Source organism: Carassius gibelio, chromosome A10 (assembly GCF_023724105.1).
Source record: "Carassius gibelio isolate Cgi1373 ecotype wild population from Czech Republic chromosome A10, carGib1.2-hapl.c, whole genome shotgun sequence".
Taxonomy (NCBI): Eukaryota; Metazoa; Chordata; class Actinopteri; order Cypriniformes; family Cyprinidae; genus Carassius; species Carassius gibelio.
In genome coordinates, this window is record NC_068380.1 from 19990008 (window position 1) to 20017122 (window position 27115).

The 27115-nt window shown below is 37.4% G+C and overlaps 3 protein-coding genes across 4 annotated transcripts; 2 read left to right on the forward strand and 1 right to left on the reverse strand.

The window, feature by feature from the left end:
- The first annotated feature begins 934 nt into the window (after window positions 1–934).
- LOC128021489 (potassium voltage-gated channel subfamily V member 2-like) lies at window positions 935–4230 on the forward strand. Its single transcript, XM_052608740.1, has 2 exons — window positions 935–2612; window positions 3219–4230. The coding sequence occupies exons 1-2, from the start codon at window positions 1299–1301 to the stop codon at window positions 3459–3461; spliced, it is 1557 nt and encodes a 518-aa protein (XP_052464700.1). The 5' UTR covers window positions 935–1298; the 3' UTR covers window positions 3462–4230.
- A 664-nt stretch (window positions 4231–4894) lies between these two features.
- On the reverse strand, window positions 4895–12614 carry pum3 (pumilio RNA-binding family member 3). The gene is made up of 18 exons (XM_052608735.1): window positions 12529–12614; window positions 12144–12219; window positions 11810–11983; window positions 11560–11698; window positions 10725–10800; window positions 10548–10641; window positions 10391–10457; window positions 10090–10264; window positions 9900–10003; window positions 9627–9705; window positions 9447–9545; window positions 9305–9358; window positions 8709–8789; window positions 8455–8597; window positions 8116–8338; window positions 6104–6191; window positions 5830–5920; window positions 4895–5124 (listed from the first exon to the last, which is right to left on the reverse strand). Exons 2-18 carry the CDS (start codon window positions 12211–12213, stop codon window positions 4998–5000), a joined length of 1884 nt encoding a protein of 627 aa, XP_052464695.1. The 5' UTR covers window positions 12214–12219; window positions 12529–12614; the 3' UTR covers window positions 4895–4997.
- Window positions 12615–13651: 1037 nt separating this feature from the next.
- On the forward strand, window positions 13652–27010 carry trappc13 (trafficking protein particle complex subunit 13). Of its 2 annotated transcripts, XM_052608744.1 has the most exons (13): window positions 13652–13800; window positions 16927–16995; window positions 17919–18018; window positions 18759–18843; window positions 18934–19061; window positions 21770–21842; window positions 22130–22174; window positions 22512–22529; window positions 23890–24023; window positions 24105–24303; window positions 24454–24554; window positions 24627–24774; window positions 26745–27010. In XM_052608744.1, exons 1-13 carry the CDS (start codon window positions 13719–13721, stop codon window positions 26850–26852), a joined length of 1290 nt encoding a protein of 429 aa, XP_052464704.1. In that variant the 5' UTR covers window positions 13652–13718; the 3' UTR covers window positions 26853–27010. The 2 variants fall into 2 exon arrangements, with proteins under 2 accessions (XP_052464704.1, XP_052464705.1); XM_052608745.1 differs by lacking the exon at window positions 22512–22529.
- The last annotated feature ends 105 nt before the right edge of the window (window positions 27011–27115 follow it).

Here is a 27115-nt window from a genome sequence, read left to right on the forward strand (position 1 = left end):
CAGAATTACTAGTTAACTTTAGACTTTCCTTAAGCACCAACATTGTGAGTTGGTGTCAATTAATCATGATGCAAACTGATATTTATAACTGCATATTCGCAGTGGCAGCACGAACTTACTGAAATGTGCAGGTGTAACATCAATTACAGCGGAGTTCACCGTACAATTTTGCTGTCTGAGACTGATTTCAGGGACTGTAAAAGATTTCTCCTCTTGTACGACAAATTCCGCAGTCTTATGACCTTCACAACAGCCATTGCATTTGTGATAAATATTAACCTAAGAAAAGTGTCTGAAATTTGCTTTGGGTGGGATGATGGCTCTGACCGAAGTCTTGGCTGTGATGTGAATCAGAGGTTTAATCGTAGATAATACAATATGCTTCTGGCTTGATGTTTGCTTTTCATTTTTTCATACCAGAACTAAAAATGGCTTCCTGTCTTTGGAAGTGAGAGTTAAACTGCCTAACATGTCACTTTATTCCAACAACAACAACAACAAAAAAACGCTTGTTACAACTTCTGAACTCCAGTAGGACCTTCCCAGGTAGACTTGGCATGAAATGAAAGTTGTGATCAGCTTTTCTTTCCTATTGTGATGTATATCCGAGTGAAGCAGCTTCTTTAAGAAGAAAAAATGTTGGAGGACTTAATTTTGACCATCTGCATTTCATTGGATTGTTGGCATTTGGTATTGCTGGGATCTCATGTGAATGACGGGTTGATGAAGAGGTGAGGTTTTAATGCCCTGCCCTAGTGCAAGAACACATCATCAGAGAAAATAATGTCTGCAAAGAGAAAAGCAGAATGTGGTTAATGTCATGAATATTTCACCTTTTTTGGTGTAGATCAGTGATCCTCATTTTCAGTCCTCGGGACCCACCATAAATTTTGTAGGTCTTCCTTATTCGACACACTTGATTCAGATCATCAGGAGAAAGATACATTAACTGTGTGCCCTATAAGACAGACATTAACAATCTGCAGCGCAGTGGGTCCCCTGGACCAGAGTTGAGAACCGGTGTGGGTGTGGTTTACAAGCCAGATGGTGTAATATCCTCGTATTCTGCTGGAGGTTGGTGAATGTACAGCAATGAAAGACATCAGGGTTGGTAAAGAGTCTGGAAGAGGATCATAGTATTTAAACCTTTAAGCACTCAGATTCTCGCTGTCAGCAATATTAGTCGATGCTGATTCCTTGTGGCTCGGGTCTGTCTGTCTCTGAGGTATTAGAGGCATCTAATGCATCTACACCCCCAGTAACCTGTGCATCTGCCAAGCTGAGAGGACGCTGGCACCATGAACAAGCTTAAAGGCAGGAGGCAAAGCCTTTTCCCTAACTATAAACTTGGGGTCACATTTCTTGCTCCCAAGGATCCAGAGGACTCTGAGCTTCCTTTCGGTCAACACAACTGGGTAAAACCATGGAATTCGATGCAGGAATTAAGTAAGGATATATATGACATCTATGCAGAGTATTATGACGAAGAAGAGGATAGACTAATGTCGACTCCTAGTAAACTTTCCTCTCAAAATAAAAATTACATGCTGAACATCAACGTTGGAGGAAAGGTCTACCAGATCTCTTACAGGGTAGCAGCAAAATATCCCAAGACAAGAATTGGACGACTAGCGACGTATACGGACCACAACAGGAAACTCGATCTCTGTGATGATTACACGGTCCAGAACAATGAGTTTTTCTTTGACAGGGATCCAGACATCTTCCACAACATCTTCAACTTCTATAGGACTGGAGTTCTCTGGATTAAAGATGAATTGTGCCCACGCAATTTTTTGGAGGAGATCAACTACTGGGGTGTTCGTATCAAGAACACCCATCGCTGCTGCCGCATTTCGTTCGAGGAACGGCAAGATGAACTCAACGAACAGCTGAAGATACAACGGGAACTCGAGGCAGAGGTGGAAACTGAGGAGCATGAGGACTTGTTTCAGGATATGGCTTTCGGTCATACACGTTTCCTCATCTGGAACATGATGGAGAAGCCCTTCTCTTCAGTCATAGCCAAACTCATGGCAGTGGCATCCAGTTTCTTCGTGCTGGTATCTCTCGTGGCTATGACTCTCAATACGGTAGAGGGAATGCAATATAAGACGACCACCGGCCAGCTGAGCGGGAAGACCTACTGCGAGTATGTTGAGACTTTGTGCATTGCGTTTTTTACGATGGAATATCTGCTCCGGCTGGTGTCCACACCTGATCTCAAACACTTTGCAAGGAGCGTACTAAATGCTGTGGACCTGATTGCAATCCTTCCATTATATCTTCAGATGGCCCTAGAGTGTTTCGAGAATGAAGACTATGGGAAGCATGGTAGTGATATTGAGACTGTAGGACGGGTTGGTAAAGTGGGGCAAGTCCTCCGCATCATGCGTCTCATGAGAATATTTCGTATCCTAAAACTAGCACGTCACTCAACTGGACTTCGAGCCTTTGGCTTCACACTCCGGCAATGCTACCAACAAGTGGGCTGTCTTTTCCTCTTCATTGCAATGGGAATTTTCACCTTCTCTGCCATGGTGTATACCGTAGAGCATGATATGCCTCAAACAAACTTCACCAGTATTCCACATGCATGGTGGTGGGCAGCTGTAAGTATTTTTTTTTTTCACGTTTAATCCTGGTATAAGTAGTCCTAAGCGATTGTATCAAGTGATAATGCAGTGATGCTTTAGTTACATACATCATGGTACTGGATGATTACCTGTATACTCTGGGATGTTAATGGCCCTCTAAAAACTGTGTCCCCTAACTGCAGTACACAAGATCCATCCAGGCGGTGGAGATGCTAGGTTTAGGGATATTGAAGGTGGGAGCAGTTGGATCTGGATCCAACCTCACCCCCTGGATCTTGTGTTCTGCAGTAGGGACCATCTCAAAACTTCTAAGATTATGATTGTGTATACAATTTTGATTTCATATACATTTTTCTCTATGTAAAGTACTGACAGAGCCATACCACCTGGTGTCTTTCTGCTATAATGCTATCAAATGGTTCCTCACATCTGTGATAAGTCCAAGTGGAAATACAGCAGTGTCACTTGACAACTGTGTAATCCCATAATGCTCTTCTCTATAGAGGGACTTTTTTTTGGCATTGTCAGAATTTGCGACAGATTTTTTTTTAAGTCTTGGAAGATTGTGGGTTAGTAATTTTATTTGCACACTCAAGTATTCCTCATGCATTTCTTCCACAGGTGAGCATCTCCACTGTGGGCTATGGCGACATGTTTCCAGAGACCGCTCTGGGCAGGATTTTTGCATTTGCATGCATCTCGTTTGGAATTATTCTCAACGGCATGCCAATCTCCATCCTGTTCAATAAATTCTCAGACTACTATTCAAAGCTGAAAGCCTATGAATACACCTCCTCTCTAAAGAATCGCGGGAAAGTGAGGTTTGTGAAAAGGGCTGCAAAGAAGTTTTCCGAATGTTTTTAGGTTGCCAGGTGCTGACCTACTCTTTCCACAAGTGGACTGATTTTTAATTCATGGACTTCTAAAAAAAATTCATACTGACTAGACCAATTTAGTTACAGTCTTCAAACAAATTAGCCACTGCTTGCTTTTGTACTGCTGGATACAATCATATTTAGGAACTTTTGTACTATAAACAAAAGTAAAAAAAATTTTAAACGAATCAATGCATTTAGGTTGCCCTAACAAGGATGCCATTAATAAATACTTGCCTTGGCACAACAATAACAATTTAATTGTACGAGATCATTTGTTTAGTGCTATTACTTTATGGATTTTTTTTTTTTTTTTTTTTTTTTACAGTGTCATTAAAAATATAACCATTGCTAATATTATGGGTAATGTTAAAAGGAAGTTATCCAGGGTAGACAAACACTACTTCAAATAATTAGTTGAAGGTTTTAACATCCGGCTGAGCACAAGCTCAGTTTCAATACTTATATATAATTTTGTATAGACATTTGTGAAGTTTTAATAAAGAAAAGCCAATTCATGATTTACATCAACTGGTTTCCTGTGGAAGCTCTCTGAGCAGGACAGATTGCAAAGAGATTTCCTGTAAGATTAATTTCTGTATTGGCAGGGCTATTTTGCAAAAACATACAGTGCTTTACAAGAAATTAAGAACCGACATCCTCACTATAATAGCTTTGTGTTATGTAACAATTACGCACCATGCCCAAACTTGTTGACTTAATAAAAGGTGGCCATTGTGACATCCATAAGAATGTAACTACAGTGTAATTCACTCTGAAAAGCATGTTCATGCAGACATTGATAATCCATGAAAGATTAATCCTTGGGGATCATTGAAGTCCCAAGGACAGATGGAAGTAGAGTAGGGCAACAAAATTAATTTTCAAGCATGCATACATGCCTCCATATTCAAATCAACCTTTTAATATTTTATGTCTAGAATTTTTATTTTGAGGTGAAACTACACTTGTAAAAAAAATTTTAAAGAAAGGTTTTATTACTGTTATTATTTAAATACAAGCCGACCTAAAATACACTTTAAAAGACATTCAGAATCTGCATGAAATTGGAACACTTGAACAAATCTCAGATAGAAATTTCTAGATTGTATTTCACCTCAAAAATCAAAACAATTATAAAAAGAAACATATGTCTTATGGTTTTATTGCATGTTGGCAATTTCATAAAAATTAAGCACATTTCCTGCTAAATCACCTTGTCTTTGAAAGTTTTTTTTAATCAGCATATATTAATTGTACAAAACAAAAAATATGCATTAATAGCATTTCTATCCACATTACTACATTTGCTTAATTTTCATGAAAATGTCTTCAATGACTTTTAAGGTGAGATATAACCTGGACATGTTCTTGAATGGTTTCATAATAATCAAAAAAGAAATAAAAACTCCAGTTCAGGTATGTTTGTGAGCGTTCTGTATTTACATACATCAGTATATAAATTCAATTAAAAATCCAAAGGAAAGAATAAACGAACAAAACAAAACAAAACTGATTTGGCAGATCAGACCAGTTTTTCAAGCAGAACCTCAACTCCTTTCGAGTTCTGGACCTTCTGTAGTTCAGGAAGGATGGATTTCAGCATGACTTTCACTTCTTCAGCAACACTTTCATCTGCACTCTGGAGAAGGCTGTGGAAACAATCAAAACTTCAATCAAATACAATCAACCAGTGCACAGATCCACTCGTACGATACACGTGTCTCTTCATACAGCAGGGGGTTACATTTTATATATATTTGGTGGGAAAATGAGATCAGAATAAACAAACAGTCCAGGCTAAAAATATAAAGAAACAAATCTCTCACTGCTTAAAGTCTTAAGGAGATTATAAGAGGTCATGCACAAAGACTGAGGCTGAGACGGGGAGTGGAAAGAACCCATAATCCTTTGCAGCATGTAACTCAAGGGCTTGTCTGCTTCAGTGGCAGCTGGGAGCCAGAGTTTAGTCCTTTATTAGCATACAGACAACAGCACAGAATAATGAAGCAGGACTGTGAAAGATTAACCTAAAGCTCACTGTAAGGATTTCCTCCAGCTAATAATCGTGCGTTAAAAGACAGCTTGATGGAAAAGCAGCAAATTCACTGCGATAGAGAGTTTGTGATGTCACAGGATAAGCGTTTTTGGATGCTTTTTAAAGTAGAGGCTTTAAACATGAATGACTGCACATCTTCTGTATGTGCTCGGTGTATTTAACCAGCGCTCACAGAACAATGGCTGCTGTGCTATGTTTACAACCACCCATTAAAAACCAAGTTCCTATCGTACTACAGAGCATAAAAGGGAGTGTATTTAGTTATTTATCCGTTCATTTGTGGAGGTCATAAACTTACCAACAAAGAACCATGGCCCCACGGTTGACTGAAGCCCACGTCTTGAGGTTCTCCGGCCCGACCTTCTGCAGAAGAATCCTGGAGAAACGCTCTGGGGAATTAAACAAGGCAGGACATGATGTAAAACATCGGCTCGCATTGGGACACTGCTCAATTTGTTTTTAGTACTGTACATAAAGAAAATTAAGAGTATCCTCAAAATTCCCATCAAGCTTTTTAGCCCAAAGCTGTGAGTCTGATGAGAGTGTGTCAGGGTTTGACCTTCTGTACTTGCCTTCTCTCTCCGCCTCCTTCATCTTAGCATCCTGCTCGATCAACCATTTCAACACCAGATGACCAGCGGGGTGCTCTGCCATATGAAGCTACAGGAAACACAGTTATTCATCCATTAGCTTGAAAAACCATTTAATAAAAACCTGTAATGCTCCAAATATTTATGTGAAAAAAGACTTTAGAAAAGTCCCATTAGTTAATACATTAACTAACATTAAGTAGCACAGGGCAATTCATTTATTAGAGTATTTATTCATTTTTTTTATGTTAGTTAAAGAGCCACACAGATGGGAAATCAAAAATTACCTGTATTACAGTGTATGATGTAGCTGTCCATCAGTGTAAACAATGTGCAAAGTAATTAAACCAAAAAGTACATGATTTATAAAGTTATTGGCTTCTAAAGTAAGGAGTGGACTCTGAATCGCTGAAACGAGTCGTTATAGATTTCAAATCTTTTGCCCATCTCTATGTACGTCACTAGGAGCACTTTGCATAATAATCTCCACCTACCGTCTTGACCTGCCCCACCCCCCACACAGATGCTCTGGTTGGTGTGAGAGCTTCATGTCAAGGAGACAGTGTGTTTTTAATTGTAAAGGCAAGTTTGTTTTATTTTCACTGCCAAAGAATGAAGATCAGAAAAACCAATGGCTAAAATTTATTTTTACCACAATACCAGAGCAGTACAGCAAATCCCTTTTGTTGTGTTCACAACATTTCACTGATGACTGCTTTTCTAATCTCGGTGAGTACAGCGGGATTTTCAAAGTGTTTGGCCATAAAAGAGGGTTCATTACCAACTTTATTTAGAACAACGAGCATCTCCGAATCACAACGCGAAGTATGATTATGAAGTTATGTGTTTGTTTTCTCCCGAGCGTCTTATCAGTATGTCGCGCTAGCACTATATGTTAATGCTAACGCATTGTTTAGCGTGAAGTTGTGTGCTCAGTTTGGTTATGTACGTGCTTACATGAGTATGAAAAAGTTAGTGTGTCGCATCGTTTTTATTACTTTAGATGAATGATTAAAAAACGTGTAGATATGTTGTTTTTCCCTTACGAAAATTAACCATGGTTTTAGTGTGGTAAAGTGTAGTAATCATGGTTTTTGTGGTGCATTGATTACTAAAAGCAAAACCATGGTTATTTTGTGGTTACCATGATTTCACTACAGTAACCCGGTTTTTGTTTTGTTTGTAACTGAAGTAAAACCATGATTAATTTTAGCAATGGTTAAACTTTAATGTCTTATCAGTATTTTGCGTTTGCATGTTGTGGTTACACGTTGTTTACCGTGTAGTTGTGGGCCCCGTGCATGCGGAACAACCAATCAAAACTATGTTAGTTGACCAATCAGAACACAGTATGCTACCGAAAGGTGGGGTTTAAGGAAACTGAATCTTTTGAACGGCTTCACACGAACATTTGGGGATCTCTGAGAATTGAGGTCATTTTAAAATGATATTTTGACAAAATGACAATGTTTTTTAACCTTGGATGGATTTAAACCTGTTGTACAAGACTTATAAACAGTGATAGGAAGCTTAGAATTGTCATCTTACTGGCTCTTTAATAAAAATACAACTGTTTACTGTTTTGTTCATGTTAGTTCAGGTCCATTAAATAATATGAACAGGGGACCGATTCTCATTATTAATTATGACTAATCTGCTGCATATTAATAGTGAAGTAGTTGTTGAGTTTAAGTATGGGGTGAATAAGTGATCAAACATATGGGAATGCAGAATAATGCATTAATATGTTCTTTAAAAGTACTAATAATGCATGCTAATAAGCAAGTAGTTAATAGTGAGATCTGGTCCATATATTCTGAAATAAAGATCCTTGATAAGTATTTTTCATTGTTAGTTTGTAACATTTCGTGTGATGAATGTATCCAGCATTTTTTGAAATGAAGATGTTGTTATAAAGTAAGACATTAATGCTGGTATTGCTGACAGTGGTGCAGATCTCTCAGCATTAGGTTTGAGAGCTGTAGAAGAGTCACCTGGCCATCTTCTCCTCCCGGTGTGAGGGATCCGGCTGCCAGAGCCGCCACGGCCTCCATGGCAGGTCTGAGATCTCCGATGGCGGCGCCCAGGATGTCCCTCACAGCCACGCTGCAGGCTTTATCCATGACCATAGACGGAGCGTTCTCACACAGGTGCTTCAGCAGAGGAGGAGACACGGCCTCCAGCAGCTCCTTCCTCCGGATCGCCACATCCTTCTTACTGTAGGAGGACACACTCAGTAGTTCACTTCATCCTTTATTTTCCATCTGACACTGTGGTTGCCTCTCATGACACAAATGCAGTACACATCAATAGAAAAGAGAACAACATCATACCTGTGTGCGTTGCCGTCACCTTTCTCAAGCACCTGAATGATCTCAGGTAAGAAGTGGGCAGGGTCTCTGGGGCTCAGCAGGTAAAGCAACACCTTTTTACCAGATTTATTGCCAATTACTTCAGATAAGGAACTAACCATTTCCTGAGAGCAAAAAAAAAAGACAAAAATGTCTTTAATCATCCAAATATTAGAAATAATAATAAATAAGATATAAACCACCAACTAATAAAGAGAAAACTAGAGCGCACTTACTGAGATGATGATTTGTTTAACCAACTTGGTGTCATCAATGCAATCGAATGCAGCCAATAGTACAAGATGAGCATATTCACCCTGAAAATACATCAACGTCTTATTCGTACTGCCTTAAAACATTTGATGGACTGAAACGTCACAATGCATTATTTAGGTGAATCTCACAAAATGTGTTAATTATATGTCTGGGTCATATTACCCCCTGGGAAAATGAAAGCAGAAATGATAACTTGCTTAAAGAAAACAAAGCCACTTGTACTATTAAGACTACTTCACTTTATGTTAAAATCTTATATATATATATATATATATATATATATATATATATATATATATATACACACACACACATAAATTCCCCCAATCTCTGCAATAAAAAAAAAAATCCAAAATGTAAAAATGCAGAAAAAAAGAAAAAATTTTTTGTTAAAAACTTAAATGTTTTTACAGTTATTTTTGATCAGCTTAATGTATTTTCACTGAATAAACAGCGCAGTAAATTAATATATATATATTTATTTATTATTTATAATCCAGACTACTGTGAGATTCACCCATTCATAGACTGTACAGATAAAAAAAAGGCAGCTTACCATTGCAAATTTCGCAATGTATGATTTCAAGGTTTTTACTATAACTTTTCGGTCCTGTAAAAAGACATAAAACATGTCACACTAACAGCAAACACTAGCGATCCTGAATTGTCTAAAACAGCGTGTCTAAAGGAGAGCTGGCCTTGGGTGTGCCGTGCCATAAACAGTGCATGGTGACTCTGGCTCCATCATGTGTGTGTGCCATGTACACGACCGCCTCTCTGATGGACTCGATCATCTCCTGAAGGACACACACACAAACAGACGTTAGACAGAAACAACAGGAATCAGACGAGGGCTCACCGCTGGTCACAACACTCACCGTCCTCTGCTTGGCTGGAGCGTGCTCAAAGAAGTCCAGAAAAACTTTGTGGACCAACGAGTGTTTGATGACGGCCTCCCTACAGAGGGAGCGGAACGCATTAATACACGCAGAAATTATTCGATAAAATAAGGCTCCAGTAAACTGAGGACACTTATGAAAGGAAACTGAAAAATTAGTTACTGTAGACAGTCAAAGAAATAGTAAAACTCCTCATATTGTGGTATAAGATTTCAGTCCCACCCCTTTACGCCGGGTTTAAAAGTTACTCACTTCTGAGCCATGGGTGTGAGGATCTGCTTCATTTCATCCATGATGCCGTCTAACTTCTCTGGATTTGCTTCCAAAACCTTCTCTAGCGTTGGACAAACTGAGGACTGAAGAACAGAAAACGCTCTCACCATCACTGAGACACCAGACACTGATCTTGTCATGTTCTTCATGAAGCCAGCAGCTGGAGTACCTTGCAGACTTGGAATGTGTTTCCGTAGAGCTCCTCGGTGAGCATGAGTCTCTGGGACAGGATGGCCTTGTCGTTGTAAGCGTACTCGACTACTGAAGACGCCTCGGAGTGTCTGAGCATCTGTCTGACGTTCCCCTTAAAAGCCGACATCACTGCCCCCACCTGCTGTTTACTCCTACAGGAGCAATCAGAAAAACACATTCAGCATTCGGAGTCAAACACTTTGAGAGAAGAACGTGATTCAACCCGTGGTTTTCAGAATTACTGCATTATAATCTACTGAAATATGGACGTGACTTACCCATACATTAGAAACTTTTTCACAATGTTTCTAGCATATTTCGATTTACTCAACTCCACGATGTGCTCTGGAAAGACAAACATCCGGGGTAGAGAGTATGATGAGAGACGATCACGTCACACAACTTCATGTTCACTGAACTGATGAGAAGACTGACCTTTGAGCTCCTCGAAGACCTCCTGTCTCTGCTGGTCACTGCCGAACTGAATAAAACACTGAAGCACTCGTGTGGAATCATGAGCAAAGGCAATCTAGTGCAGAAAACACAAACACAGCAGTGTTTTACAGTAAAACACTGCCAGATCACTACAAACAGTGAATAATCTTCACTTACTGTTTTAATTTTGCCCTTCACAAGAGTCTGTAGTTCTTTCATCAGTTTGACCCTTTTCTGCTTGTCACAGTCTTTCCTGTATTTCACAAAACACACTGCGTGAGTGCAACCTTTGCAATTATCTCCTTGTTTTTTTTTTGTCCCATGATATTTGTTTTAGAATTATTTTTGTTTATTTGTCAGAAGCGATGGCATCTTTCGCTTACGTGCTTATTCAAACTAAATTATTGTGACTTCTTTTTGCCATTAAAAGTGTCTTGAAACTGTTTTATGCATTTGTTTATTAATAATGAAATAAAAAAAGAAAAATATTTTATAGAAAGTGCCAAACACAAACCATTTCAATATTTACTAACAGACAGGGAAAGTGAAAAAGCTGGAGATGAAATGAGACGTGATGCATTAAGAAACAAACATTACAAATATTACTTATGAGCAATATTTCTATCTGCGATTCTTCACTATTATTCATGGAATGTGAATGTGTTTATTATTCATTTCCAACATAGAATGAACTGTAACGTGAAAAGCGACGGAAATGGGGTTGCAAAAAAGGTGGAAAAAGAGTCAACAATTTTGGAAACATTCCAGAAATTTTTTAAACTCTTAAGAAATTTTTGGAATCCTCCAGGGATTTTTGGAAAGTTTCTGGAAATGTTCCACCTCTTAGCAACCCTAGATGGAAATGACATTTGTTTATGATGGTTAAAAACAGTAGTATTTTATCAGCTTTTTCTCAGTTAATTTTCTACAGGGTCGAATGGGCCTAAAATGCCCCGAACTGAAGAAACACCCTTATACCAAATTCTCACTTGTAATAAACCGAAATGCTTACCGTCTTACAATCTCCCACACTTGCTTTGCTCTGCTGACAATCTGGTAACTCTCTTTTTTCTCGTTCTGCTGGCGATTCTGCTTCAACTCTTTCTTCTTTTGTTTGAATTCACCCCATTTAGGTTTCTTCCCTTCAGGGCCTGTCAAAGAAAGTGTTTGTGATGAATCAGTACATGAAGAAGCGCACGCCACACTGTTAATAATGTCTCTCAAACAGGGCGCTTCAGTACACATCGTCCTGATGTTTGTACCTTCTTCATCTTTGCTTCCAGGGTGTTTTCTCTTCTTTGTGAACTTTCCATCTGCTGGTTTTCTGTTGAATTTCCGCAGTCCTCCATCTCCAGCTGATCTTTTAAAGCTCTTTGCTTTGTCAGTGTTGTGAGGTTTGAATGGTCGTTTGCCCTGAGGTTTTCCTCCTGGTTTACCTGATAAACACAAACATATATTAACACATTATAGACATATCTCAGTCAATACAAGTCTGCTGTACTGTGGATTCTTTACAATCACAAATACAAACCTGAAAATGAAGTCAATTTATAGATATTTACTGCATGATATAAAAAAAACATGACTAGAAGTTACCTTTCGGCCTGAATGATGGTTTCTTCCCGTCTCTAGGCGTAAACGACTTCTTTTTCGGTTTGGCCTCCATACTGGACTGCGAATGGTTAATTAGCTTTGTTAGATTATCGATTTAAAAAGTGTACACTGTAACTCTAGAAGCTGAAAAGTTACACGTGTGCTTTTATCAGAGAACCGTGTCGAGATCTCGTGTCGTAAAAACTCCTCGCGAAGAACGGAGTTACGGCGATTTACGCTTCTACAGTGACTTATTCAGTAGCTTTAGACTACTGACAGGCATGTAGTCTAAGAAACGTTACACATATACAATATTGGAGCATTTCTTATCCAAAAAAGAGGAAATTTCGTTGTTCAACAAAACGATGAAACACGTTTCCACACTTACCCATGTGTGTAGAGACAAAACACTTTACGGCATCTGAAGTCCACACGGCTGTCGTAAGGAACTCTGAGAAGAAACCGTTTGCGACAGTCTGTCGTAGCTTTTTCCTGTACTATAAATGTATTTTATCTTTATTAAACTCATATCCTAACAAGTACTCCAAAATCCCTTTCCCTTTTTATTTAAGATTATGATAAATTCATTTCTTTCTTCGTCATATTTTTAACAATCGTATATTACCTGCTTTACTGTTTTCTTTTTCTTTTCTAACAGAAACCATTCTCATGTAGTCCAGTAATAAATACTAATGCGTTCAGTCCTGCGTGTCCAAGCCTCGTCCTTGTTATACTTATGTTTCTTTAAGAACGTAGAAAATACATGAATTTAGAACAAAATGTCAAAAAACATGCCAAAAACTGCACACACAACACATGCAATATATTATGCATGTGTGTTAAAAGAATCAAAATGAGTTTTGTACATACATGCATTTGTTAAATCATAAAACCATCTAATGCCTTGGTCCTAAGTGTGTGAAGACACTCTCTCCTCCAGATGAGTCTCCAATAGTCATGCAGTCCAGAATTCTTACCTTATTTAGATAATTCAAGCTTTAAAGTCTCTAACGGGAGTACATCTCCTGTTAAAAAAAAAAAAAAAAAAATGTTTTTTTGTCATCCAAATCCCTCGGAGGTTAAATAAATGTAATAATTTCAATAATTTAACTAATTCACACGTTCATGGTACTATTATGTTGTTTAATGGTCACATGACAAGCAAGTAAACATAAAATAATACATATGTTAAAACATAAAAATAAAGACAAATACATTACTGTTGTAATGTCACAGGGTTCTTCCAAGATCAAGATAATGAACGGGTTTATCAAGAGTATGCTTCCAATAAATAAACCCTTCAATATCAAATCATTTTTAAAGAAACTGATTTTAGCTTTTCTTCATATGAGCTTTTTTTGTATTTTCCTCCACTGAATGAAGTCATGTTGGATAGAGGTCAAATTAATGCTATACAAATAATCACCATAAAATGTTAAAAGAAGATTTTTTTTTGTGGAGTCCAGCTGCAGTGGATTACCGGAGTCTGTCTGTCTGCACCATAGACAGTAAAAGAGCACGTGCTGTTCACTGACTGGAACGCGGTTTGTCCCTCTGTACTCGCCGTGAACAGCTGATATGCAGGTCAAAGGTCAGTCCAGTGCAGCAGACAGGATGGAGGTGAACCAGGCAAAACAAGAGCATCTGCTCGCACTGAAAGGTACTGCGAGTGTTTACATGTCTTGCTAGAGAACTGAAAGAGCAGCTGAATGTCTGATTGATGTCGCGAGTGTACATTCAGTCATAAACATCGCTGCAGTGCCGCTGTATCGGTGCTCATCCCTGCTAGCTGCTAATGCTAATCAGAGAACAGAATGGACTGTGTCTCAAACCTGCTGCGAATCATTAGGTCTGAGGCACAGTACATGTTTACTGTTATCACGTGTGTGTGTCTAGTAGTCTTTTGATCGTTGTCCTGTTGTAAACAAATGACAGGTGCCTATCTGGATCATCAGGCAAACAGTATTTTAAGAGATCCGCCCGAAATGACGCACTCTACACGATGTGCTGATGTACGATGTACTAAACCGTGTAGTTTATATATTATATAAGGTTATATCAGGTTATTTTGTAGTTCATAATCGGAGTCTGATAGCCCCTCCCCCCTTCGCCACGTCACCTCATCTCTCTGGAGGAGTCATTAGTTGATCTGCAATTACTGGAAACAATTAATAACCAAGAATATCATTACTGTACAGAGCTGGACTTCAAAGATAAGTCAAGAACATCTAACTTTTTATCCAAAAGTAAAAAAAAAAAAAAAAAAAAAAAAGGTATTCAATAATGATTGTACTTCTGGGATAGCCTAAAGCGAAGTGGTTAGTTAAAAAGGTAATTAAGAAAAAATGGCAAGAGTTACATTTAGTCATTTAGCAGATGCATTTATCAAAAGCAACTTACAAATGAGGACAATGGAACCAATCAAAAACATTATGATACACTGTAAACCCTGATAAGTTCACAGAACTCAAAAAATATTTTGTAACAGATTACACAAAAACATTTAAGTGATGTTTTTAAATGTTTTAAGTTTAAAAAAATTAATTCCAGTTGCCTTAAATTATCTCAGAGTTATCTTAAATAATTATATTTCTGAACTTATAATTAGGGAGTAATTCACTCATAATTGTATCTATTTTTAAACTCCTATAATGTGGGAAATACACTCAAAATTAGGCTTTTGCTGTCCATACTCAGTCTAATCCTCAGTCTAATCCTCAATCTAACCACAGGCTCTACTCTTCACCAAAACGGTAACACTACAAATCCAACATAACATAAACCTTTGTAAAATCTAATATAACACAACATTTATGTATTAACTTATGTCCCTCTATGTTAATATTGTGTAAAAACACACAAAATAACACTTAATTTCTAAATTTATTTTCCTTGTTTTCTGATGCAAAGCATGCTGGGAACTAGAAAACACAATCATTTTAAGTTCACCTCACTACAACAAATTTTTGAGTTAACAGAACTTATTTAAATTAAGTCCAATGAACTTTTGTTATCATTTGAGTGCAATTAACTAATTTCATTTGATTAATTTCACTGTTCGGTTTTACAGTGTATATAAGTGCTATAACAAGTCATAGTTAGCTTAAACAGAACACGTAGCAAGGGCTTTTAAATAATAGAACGAAAAGAAAACCGATAGAATAGAAAAAGAATAGAGCAAGCTAGTCTTAGAGGTCACACACACACTCACACACACACAAATATTAGAAATGTAGTTAGATTTTTTTTTTTTTAAGAATAGAATTAGAATAGTTGGTGTTAAGGTTCGAGGGTCAAATAAAGATGGAAGAGATGGGTTTTAAGCCGATTCTTGAAGATGGCTAAGGACTCAGCTGCTCGGATTGAGTTAGGGAGGTCATTCCACCAGGAGGGAACATTTAATTTAAAAGTCTGTAAAGGTGACTTTGTGCTTCTTTGGGATGGCACAATCAAGCGACGTTCACTTGCAGAACGCAAGCTTCTAGAGGCACATAAGTCTCAAGCAAGAATTATGGTCTCGTATGAAATAAATAAAGAGGTAGGAAGTGTGAGACAGGTTTGTGGCTACAGAAGGGATGATTCATTAATATCACGACTCTGTATTGGGCACACTAGACTGAATCACTTTTTAAAACTGGTAAATATAATACATGGATCTGACAGCAAACCCACAGTCCACAAATAAACAGATGAACATGTGCTGATTATATTGAAGAAAGATCTCCGCTCATAGAGGAAGTTAAGTTAACATTGAAGAGCTTGCTGAATGGTCATTTAACAGTGACTAAAGCATTATTAGAATATCTAAAAGAAATCTAGTTTTATAAGAAGAATTCTAATATTTTTTTACCCTTTCTTTCCCTGTCTTTTACATCAACGCTTCACACTCCACTCCAGTAGATGGCAGAAATGCACCAAAACTGTTTTACCAACCGCCATTAAAGCCAAAGAACAAGTGCACTTTTTATTTGAGAAATGTTGAGTGTGAATGCACTACTTGCACTATTATATTACACTAAAACATGTCCTAGAATAGTGCATGAGTGTGTGACAAGCACTGTGTTCTGGGGAGTTTAAGATTCATCTTCATCTCTTCTAGGCTGAACTTGTGCATCATTTTTTTTCGCTTAATGTCATGTGAATAAAATGAATGAAGACCAATATTAGTTTTTTTTTTCATGTTTGTACTCTTGGTATGTTAGAGACATTTAGTCTTTTCTAATCATGTCTGCATCCACAGTTTTATCCCTGTTTGTGTTCATACAGCAAGTGCTACACAAGTCAAGGTTTCGTTCCAGTAAATAAACTCAGAACATAAACCTTTTTGAACTAAATGACTGAAGGCAACTGTAATGCAATAGTAGCATCAGTAGTATTGTAGTACTCAATACAATTTTATGCTGATTTTAATTAAAATAATAATAAAGTATTAAGTCTTGACAAGATGATGATTTATTACTGTGTTACATTTAGATACATACTGATTAAATATACTTAGTTGTCATTAAATTAATTAAACGCTGCAGACAATCCTAAGGCCACAGTGAAATATTATTTGGTGCTTTATAGCTGAGGACTCACAGAGATATAGATTCAGGAAGACAATTATCTTTATATTAACATTATACTGAAGATATCACTCAACCAAGCTTTTAAAATGACACAAGAAGCTAACTATATGACATATTTGTGTCTATGTAAGTTGTTAATGTTACTCTTATTAACCTTAAATAAATCTGTGTATTATAATGATTTGATATTAACGGTCTTATCTTTCTCCGTGCAGTGATGCGGCTGACCAAACCTACGCTCTTTACAAACATGCCGGTGACGTGTGAGGACCGAGACCTTCCAGGTACCTCCCAATCTCACAACATTAACCAGGATTTCATCACTCACTTGAACAAAAAACACATTGTTTGAAACTGGATACTGATGCATTGGTAAAGAAATTAATTTCAGAAGTCATTCATTAAGCGGTTCGCTATGAAGGGCTAAAATGAAAAGTGCATAAAAAAACATAAACAAAAAAAAATGCATTTTAAAAATAAAATTCACTTATTGTCAACATTTCGAAACGAAAATAAAACCATGCATGGAATGTTTCTTTTCTTTTCATGTGATGTGGCATGAAATCTCAGGTCATCACTGGCTGTTTTTTTGCCTACAGCCCTGTTTTGTGCATCTCTGGTCTGCAGTATTACATTGTGCTGCTTGTTTTTGTAATGCAACACATCAGCTGAGTCCAGTTTTGAGCTTTCTCGTCCCAGTGAAGCCTGTGATAGATCAGCAGCGTGTGATGTTCATCTTCGGCTCTGAAAGGAGATCTCTCTCAGCCTCGCTCCAGAAACACATGTCACTATGACAGTTCTGGGGAGCACTTCTATATATAAAAGGGCTGAAGTATGTTCCTCTATAAATCAGCATGAATGAGATTTTAATGCTGGAAATGAGACGTAAATGGAGTACATCGTGTTATGCTTTTAATATGTACAAATAGTCAGCAGAAACATGGCATGGAAGCAGGTACTTCGGCTATTACTCATAATTTGATGATTTGTACATGTTGATGTTATATTTGTCGTATTATACAGGAGATGTTATACATCTGGAAGCTTTATGCATGTTTGCAAACCATGGCCTGTGACATACACGTCGGAAATAGCTGCCTATGCTTCAAAAATGCACAAATGAAAGGATTTATTGATTTAGATGTCTAAATCTCAGAGCGTCTGTCACTCGGGAGGTTTTACAGCTCAGCATATCACATGTCTGCAGGTGATTTGTTTGTACGACTCATGAAAGACGACCCATCGACCGTGAAGGGGGCAGAGACACTGATCCTCGGGGAAATGCTCACGCTGCCACAGAACTTTGGGTAATGATTGTTCAATAAAATCAGCTTATGTTAGTTATACATGCATGATGATAACCGAAAAGTTTGAGATTTATTTTTGGATTTGTTAATGAGTTCATTCATGGCACTTTCTACAAATATGGTACACTTTGGTATCACATGACTTATTAACCCCCAATATTTGTAGTTAGAACTATTAGATATGTTTGATTAAATACACTTTTACAAAATGAGCTTTAAAAATGAGCTCCAAACCCCAAATCAGAACTTTTTTTTTAATTTTCTAGCAAAATAAATGAATAATGCTAGATCTTTGGGTAACACTTTAGAATGGTTAACATGAATTACATTAGTTAATATTAGATAATGCACTAACTAAAAACGAGCAATGCATTTGTTATAGTATTTGTTTAAATTACTTAATTAAAATACAAAATGAGTTCATTTTTTTTATTTTAAGACCATGAAATAACAATTTTTTATTTTAATATCTTCGCTAATATTGAAATTCACATTAAGTTGTCACCAAAAATGGCAAAATGCCACACATCAAGTATATAGACAACAGTTTAGAACAATCACAGCCATTACATGACAGAATAGAAACTAAATCAGCTCGTATAGTATTTCGCCTGACCTCCTGGGGTTAATGAGTAACGTTATGTTAAGGTTACGCACCTCAGGCCCTATTCGTGGAAAGTGCCAGAATCTCTCCGTGCTCCAGCGATTCCAGATATGCATTCTCACTGTTTCCTGTACAGAAATATTTTCCTTGGCGAGACCTTCTCCAGTTACATCAGCGTGCACAACGACAGCAGTCAAGTGGTCAAAGATATTCTTGTGAAGGTAACGGCTCATGTGAAGTAGTAGAGGATCTCCTGCAGCTGTGGCAGCTCTTGTGTCTCACTGCTATCCCATGATCCTCTCCTCTCTCAGGCGGACCTGCAGACGAGCTCCCAGAGGTTAAACTTATCTGCCTCCAACTCTGCTGTTTCAGAGCTCAAGCCCGAGTGCTGCATTGATGATGTCATCCACCACGAGGTCAAGGAGATCGGGACACACATGTACGTAACTTCTGACGGTCTAAACTTTCTAAGCCTGTAGGAATGTAATGCAGGTTCACATTAAAGGTGCTGTGTGTAATTTTTTGACTGTACAGCATAAAAATACCATAATGCATTAGCAAAGTTCCCATAACTTGTTTCTCCAAAAAACAGTGCTTCAGTCAGTTATTCCATTTTGAAATGTGCGTTCCGAGTCGGAATGTGTCAGTGTGACTCCGCCCACTTACAGTTTACCCAATAATACTGTGACCGCATGGGTTGCCAGTTGGTGGACACAGCTTAATGCAGTCAAGGAAGCCAGCAAACAAACTGAATCAGAGATAATAGATTTTATTCGTCTAAAAAACTGTATGACCAGAGGCATATTAAAACACAGATGAATCAGCTCCGAGCCTTCCATTGTCAGCTGGGCTCATTGCTTTTATATGACCACAATCATGCAACCCACATGAGGAGGAGTGAAAAAAAACGGCTCTCTCTGATATTTAGTATTTTGACTGCAGTAGCCATTTATTCTGCTATCTGTCAATATTACATACTACACCTTTAATATAATAAAGGCTATGATAACAGTAGCAAATAATGATCTGGTGAAGTAGTCTTCCACTGTCCAATATTGTTATTGAACTAAAACTAGCAAAAATCTTTTTTCAGTGCTTCAAATAGATGAAATAAAATACAAGAAAATGAAAGGCTTTGAACAATTTTAAAATCTTAAATGGAAAACTGAAGAAAATAAGTTTAGGTTTTAGGTCCTAATATTACTAAAACTGAGATAAAAGTACAGGTGAAGCCAGTGCTGGGTAGAAACTGTTTACATGTTATCTGGATTAATTAATCAGATTATAATTAAGTACTTGTAATTAGAGTATACACAATGTTAAAATCAGATTCCAGTAAGATTTTTATGGATTACATGATTACGTATTATTCACACAAGGGCAGTATATTGTTCACGATTAATGGATTCTCCCTAGATCTTCTAATCTTAATTCTCCTTTCTAAAACTCTTACTGTGTGTCCAGCAATTTAGCTTTGACTATATTCATAAATGGTGTGTAAATAGATGTATAAGTCGTGCGTCTGAATTTGATGAAAAATGTCACCTCTCCAGCAGTTAGACTATATATGAAACACATAACTCTGCAAGTTATTAAACACTGGTGATAGCTGTGAAACACTGTCGTCATCATATCCTGTGACCTTCAGTAAGTGTTGATTCTGGGAGTCTGGACAAAAATATTTAAACCTTGCGATTAATGTCATTGTTGTTTTCATATTTATTGATGTTGGTTCATATAATGCAGGGATTCTCAAACATTTTTGTCAGCCAAACCCCTTTTAACATTAAATATTTACTTAGGAAGTTATCATTTCAAATAATTTATCGACACATTTGCGAGTTTACAGTGCTTTGATGTCGGTTAATGGTTACATTGACATGCAGGTAAACAAAAATGAAATATTTATATTTTTAGTGTTTGAATGATCTTTATTTTACATTTGTGACTTAATTAGTTTTTTTATCAACTCACAATTCACACAATATCAACTGAATAATGTAATGTTTAATGCATTTTGTGCTGTTGATATAAAATGTTTAAATATATTTTCTTTCTTTAGTTTTTTATATCAATATGGTGTTTAAAAGTTTAATTTAAAAGTAATTTTAAAGTAGTGTCATTACCTAAAATGTGTAACCTAGATTGTTACTAACTAGTTTTCATCATGTAATTTGTAAGTAATCTACCCAGCTCTGATTAAAGCTAAATAGAAGCATAAAAAACTAATACAAATGACAAAAGCACATAAGAAAAGCTGGGCTTCCATCACCCTGGCTTTATGCACATTTTAAAGTATTGCATCAGAATTGAGAGATGGAAACGCTGAATTTCAAATAAAAATGCCTTACTTTGCATTTAGTTTAGTTTAACGCTAGAGGTGGTTTTTGACTTGTGCAAAAAAGGGTTAGTGCGAATAATTGAAGCGCATCAAAAAAGTCATGTGACTAACCAGCCGACCGATCTTGTCCTACAACGACTGAATGTTGTTATATGGTCATTTGGAAATGTCTAAGCAGAGTCTGTCATTGAAGTATTTCTGTATAATTGCCTCCCAGAACTGTTAAACGACTGCGATCCCAAACAGCAGCATTCACCTCCGAAAGTAATAACCGCATTAATTGTGTTTTGTCTGCTTTTTCTGAGGTGCACGTCATTTATTATATAGGAAAATTATTATATTCAGCTGCTTCTCTTAATTTTCTTAGTTATGTATAGTGCCGGTGTATCAGGAAGTGACGATTTTGTTCCCTTTGACTCTGTGCTTGTTCGCAAATATATTCAAATTTAGCGCAAAAGTTAATTCGCAACTTTGGATGGAAACCTGGCTTAAAATGATTTCAAGTCAAATTAAATTGCAAACTTAAAATATAAAATGCTTAAAAAATGTAGTTAATACTTAATTTATTAATAATAATAAAACAAATTCACAGTCAGATCTAGCCACACCCACTTTTCACAATCCAACCAATGCCACATGGTTTTTTTTGTTGTTGTTGTTTTTGGTTTATTAACTACTTTAAGCTCAGAGATATGTGACTTTACTGAAATGAAATGCATTGCAAATGCCGTCACACGCTGTGATAATTATGTAGCAACAAAAAACATTTTAAAAGCTCACCATATTTGTTTGTCCTCTGATTCCAGCTTGGTCTGTGCCGTCAGCTACACCACTCAGACTGGAGAGAAGCTGTACTTCAGAAAGTTCTTCAAGTTTCAGGTGAGCTCATCTCCTCCTCCGTCGAGTCAGTCTGCGCTGTGATTGGACGCCAGCGGCAAACCATTTCACACAGAGCTGAGACTTTAATTTACACTAAAGCTTGACATTTGAACTCAAGCATGAGATGTGATGCTGCTCGGTGCTCCAGGAGATTCTCAGTAGAGTGTTGTACTGAAGAAGTGAAGCTGCGTCATTCAAAACAGTCTCGAGTTGTGTGATAAATAGAATTTGACATGGATTCTGTTGAGGTACAATCAAACTTCAGTTTCAACTCTATTTTGAACCAGGTTCTCAAGCCTCTAGATGTAAAAACCAAATTCTACAATGCTGAGGTGAGTTTACTTTTACCATTTTGAGTCGTTGTATGTGTTTTTGTAACATTTAGAGAATTACGCAAAAGCAAATTACACTTTCTGAAGTTTTTTTTTTTCATGGTCATACTTCGTTTCTGCATTGCCTCGCTGCTTATGAAATAATTTATAGTGAGGCTATGCTTTTTAAGAACCCGTTTTATACATTTTCATCTCTTTTATAAGTAGTGTGTGTTTGTTTCATTCATAATTTGTTGTTTTGTTCACATTTACATCAAGAAAACTGACATTGTCATTTTCTGGTGCATGTAACCTTCACTTCTCTAATGTTTATTTCTGTGTTTTATTCCTCCATTAGAGTGACCTCAGTTCAGTGGTAATTGTTTTTCTTTCTCATTCCAAACTTTTTTTATTTTCTTTTTTCAGCATAACCTGCTTGTTTCCTTCTTCTGAGTAAAAAGCATGGGGAAAACATGAGAAAAGTATTTCAATATTCAATAGACTCTCACTAATGAATAGAATAGTCCTGAGATGGAAAATATGAGCTTATGTTCAGAAATCCAGATCATTTGTAAAACTCATAATTTTTTTTTACATTATCGCCATCACCATTTACAGATAAATTGTTCAGTGGCACTGAGTTACTGTGATATCTTTTGGCAAGATTTTAGAAAGGTTGCATTATATAAAAAAATTCAATTAAATTTATGTATTTAGCAGATGCTTTTATCCAAAGCGACTTACAGTGCATTCAGGCTATCAATTTTTACCTATCATTATTATTATTGCATTACCATCAACAGTTAAAAATCCTAAATAGTTATTTTGCTATTGATGTTTTATTAATATTAACCAATAGCCAGGAAGATATATACCCAAGAAAAAAAATCTCCTTGGATGAATTTAATTGGAAAAATGTAGATTTACTGGTAAAAAAGTGAGCATTTTTTAATTGGACAAATAATGCTGAAAATCTCGAAAAATTAATTAAATTGAAAGTGAAATGGGAAATACTTTTTTTTCTGTTATCCTTGTCTTGTTTCCTCTCAGTGCTTTTGCTTCGCCGCTCACTCATCTGACCAGTGCTCAACTCAATCAATTACACATTGTGTCACATACTCACTCTCCTTTTTTTAATAATTTTTTTGACTGGGAGAAGTATTTTTTTTGTACACATTTAAATCAATGCCAGAAAAATGAAGTATCAATTGTAATGGTGTTAAGAGTTTTTTGTTGGTGGTATTGAATTAACCAGGCTTGGCGTGGGATCTTTGCTTCAAGCTGTAGCAATAACAATACTTCTGCCGAAAGATGCTGTTGATCGATCCACAGGCATGAACTAACCTCCACCTGTAATACCAACACCAAATATTACTAAACCTTTTTTTTCCAGAGATCAACTGTACAAACAGCTGCTTTATTTGGCTCTCTTCACTTGTGCTTGTCTGAAGAGCTTGATTTGACGGGCCACATTCAAAGACCTTTACACGACAGTGATTCAGATATTGTGGTATTGATTGTGATATTATGAACACACACTTAAATGGTAAATATAATTCACATGCATTAAGTCCTTAATGTGGAGCCCTTCAAGTAAAGTATCTCTCCAGGATATTGTGTATAAAATACAAACGAACAAAGCAGTACAATACTGCGTGAGATCTAAGCAGGGCTGAGTAAACAACTGAATGTCAGCAGCTGGTCTGATTGGATGCTCTTGACCTTTGACCCTCCAGACGGATGAGGTGTTTCTAGAGGCACAGATCCAGAACATCACTACATCCCCAATGTTCATGGAGAAAGTCTCTCTGGAGCCTTCTATGATGTACAACGTCACGGAGCTCAACAGTGTGTCCTCGGACGATGAGAGGTAACGTTTACATGTGTACCACTGGCTTCATTCGGCAACACACTTGTTGGCGTAATGCACTACGTTTTCTTTAATTTCTAGCGAGTCAACGTTCGGGAAGATGTCGTATCTGCAGCCGCTGGACACGAGGCAGTATTTGTACTGTCTGAAGCCCAAGCCAGAGTTTGCGGAGAAGGCCGGGGTCATCAAGGGGGTCACCGTGATTGGCAAACTAGACATTGTGTGGAAAACCAACCTTGGGGAGAGAGGACGTCTACAGACCAGCCAGCTCCAGAGAATGGTACGCTTGCTTTAGCGTCAATTTAAAAGAAAGAAAAGACTTGCTGCACGCTTTCACCATACTTAATCAAATGAATTACTTCATCAGTCCTGAAAAAGTCATCTGATTGTGTCTCCCCCGACACTGATTGATTCAGATCTTCTCTTCTAGGCTCCTGGTTACGGTGACGTCAGGCTTTCTCTGGAGTTGATCCCAGACACGGTCAGTCTGGAGGAGCCCTTCGACATCACCTGTAAAATCACAAACTGCAGGTGAGCTGTGCGTCTGTCTGTGTGTTTGACGTGTAAGCTGTGGGTGTTAACGGCTGGTTCGCTCCCTGTCAGTGAGAGGACCATGGATCTGGAGCTGGAGATGTGTAACACTCGCTCCGTTCACTGGTGTGGGGTGTCCGGCAGACAGCTGGGGAAACTCAGCCCCAACGCTTCCCTCTCCATTCCTCTCAAACTACTGTCCTCCGTCCAGGGTTTACAGGTAGGGAAACTTAGACCTGATCAATGGACGTTTTCATGGAGATAAAGCGGAGTCAAAAACTAAAAGTTAAGAAATCATTTTCAGTCCACAGGATGTTGATATGAAATCTGAATTGGAATGACAATAAGATTTTACTGAATACAGTCACACAACTCAAAGTGCAATTTCATTAGTCCAACACGTTATGAGACAAATGTAACGTTATGTAATAACTACATGTACATTTCAATATTAAAAGTATAATTTGTAACTATTTATGCCTGTTAATCAGGGATGTATCGATTAACCGTGAGCCGGCTGAAAATTTGATTCAAATATGTGAAGATTCAAACCGGTTTAGATGCTAAACAAATCACGATTCAATTAGGGTTAGTGGTTTACACTCAATGGCCACTTTATTAGGGACACCTGTTCAACTGCTTGGTAACACAAATTTCTAATCAGCCAATCACATGGCAGCAACTCAATGCATTTAGGCATTTAGAGGTGAAGACGACTTGCTGAAGTTCAAACCGAGCATCAGAATGAGGAAGGAGGAGGATTTAAGTGACTTTGACGGTGGAATGGTTGTTGGCAGACGGGCTGGTCTGAGTATTTCAGAAACTGCTGATCTACTGGGATTTTCACTGGCAACTATCTCTAGGGTTTACAGAGATTGGTCAGAGAAAGAGAAAATATCCAGTGAGCATCAGTTGTGTGGACGAAAATACCTTGATGATGTCAGAGGAAACAGAGGCTACAATTCACACAGGCTCACCAGAGTTGGACAATAGAAGATTGGAAAAATGTTGCCTGGTCTGATGAGTTTCAATTTCCACTGTGACATTCAGATGGTAGAGTCAGAATTTGGCGTAAAGAACGTGAAATCATGGATCCTGCCTTGTCTCAACGGTTCAGGCTGCTGGTGGTGTAACGGTGTGAGGGATATTTTCTTTGCACACTTTGGGCTCCTTAGTACCAACTGAGCATCATTTAAACACCACGGCCTACCTGAGTGTTGTTTCTGACCATGTCCATCACTTTATGACCACCATGTACCCATCTTCTGATGGCTACTTCCAGCAGGATAATGCACCATGTCACAAAGCTCGAATCATCTCAGACTGGTTTCTTGAACATGACGATGAGTTCACTTTACTCAAATGTCCTCCACAGTCACCAGATCTCAATCTAATAGAGCAGGTCTGGGATGTGCTGGAACGGGAGATTCACAACATGAATGCGCAGCCGACAAATCTGAATCAACTGCGTGATGCTATCATGTGAATATAGACTGAAATCTCTGAGGAATGTCTCCAACACCTTGTTGAATCTTTGCCACAAATAATTAAAGCAGTTCTGAAGGCAATAAAGGGTCCAACCCCGTACTAGCAAGGTGAACCTGATAAAATGGCCAGTGAGTGTATATGAATGTATGTCTGAGGGGAACTTTAGAAAAGTGTAGATGGTATTTTTTCTTTTAATCTTTCTTTGTAATGCATATTAAAGTTCATAAGGTCAGCGCTGCTTTGTTTACAGCAGAAACCAAGGAAACGCTCTAAGCCTCCGCTGTTTCGGTTTCATGCAGATATTGTTTCATGGATAGTTTCACAAAATTGAAGTTAAATCATTCTGTTTTTGCTTCAAATTTCAAAATGATACAATGAAATTAATTTTTTTTTTTTTTTTTTACTGCTAATGTTGGATGTATGCAGCATCTTAGTCTGGATCATGATTAAAACGCAGTTGTTGCCTCTCATTTTAAATGGAAAGCGCACAGACAAAGCCTTATTTTGTTTATATGGAGATATTTATTTTTGTTACTTATTTATTTGAATTGGGACTTGTTTTTAAATTTAATTTTAGTTACATTTACATTATCGCTACGTCCTTACTATTTATTCAAATGAATCAACACTTTTCTCTACATGTGGCATTTGACCTCTTTAAAAGCTAACATGAATGTGCTGTATATATTTTGTTTTTGTAAGAGCATATCTGGACTGAGGCTCACAGACACCTTCCTGAAGAGGACGTATGAATACGATGACATCGCGCAGGTGTGTGTGGTGTGTCCGTACACCAGTCCAGAGAGCTGAAAAACCTGTGACAATGAACTCCCATCTCTTCTGCATCTATGAATGGAACACCTTCTGCTCTTTACCTTTAAGCTTGTTGTTTTAAAATGTCATTTTTAAAGCCCTTAATCATCATTTTAACTGTATGTCAATGTAAATAAAACGTCAATTAAAAATCAGCTAATGTTGTGTGTTTTCTGTACAAAAGTAAGATGTGGAAGGAGGTCAGAATCGTGTTTCTTCTGGGTAATAATAACTAAATATCATAATGTTTTGTGACAAAG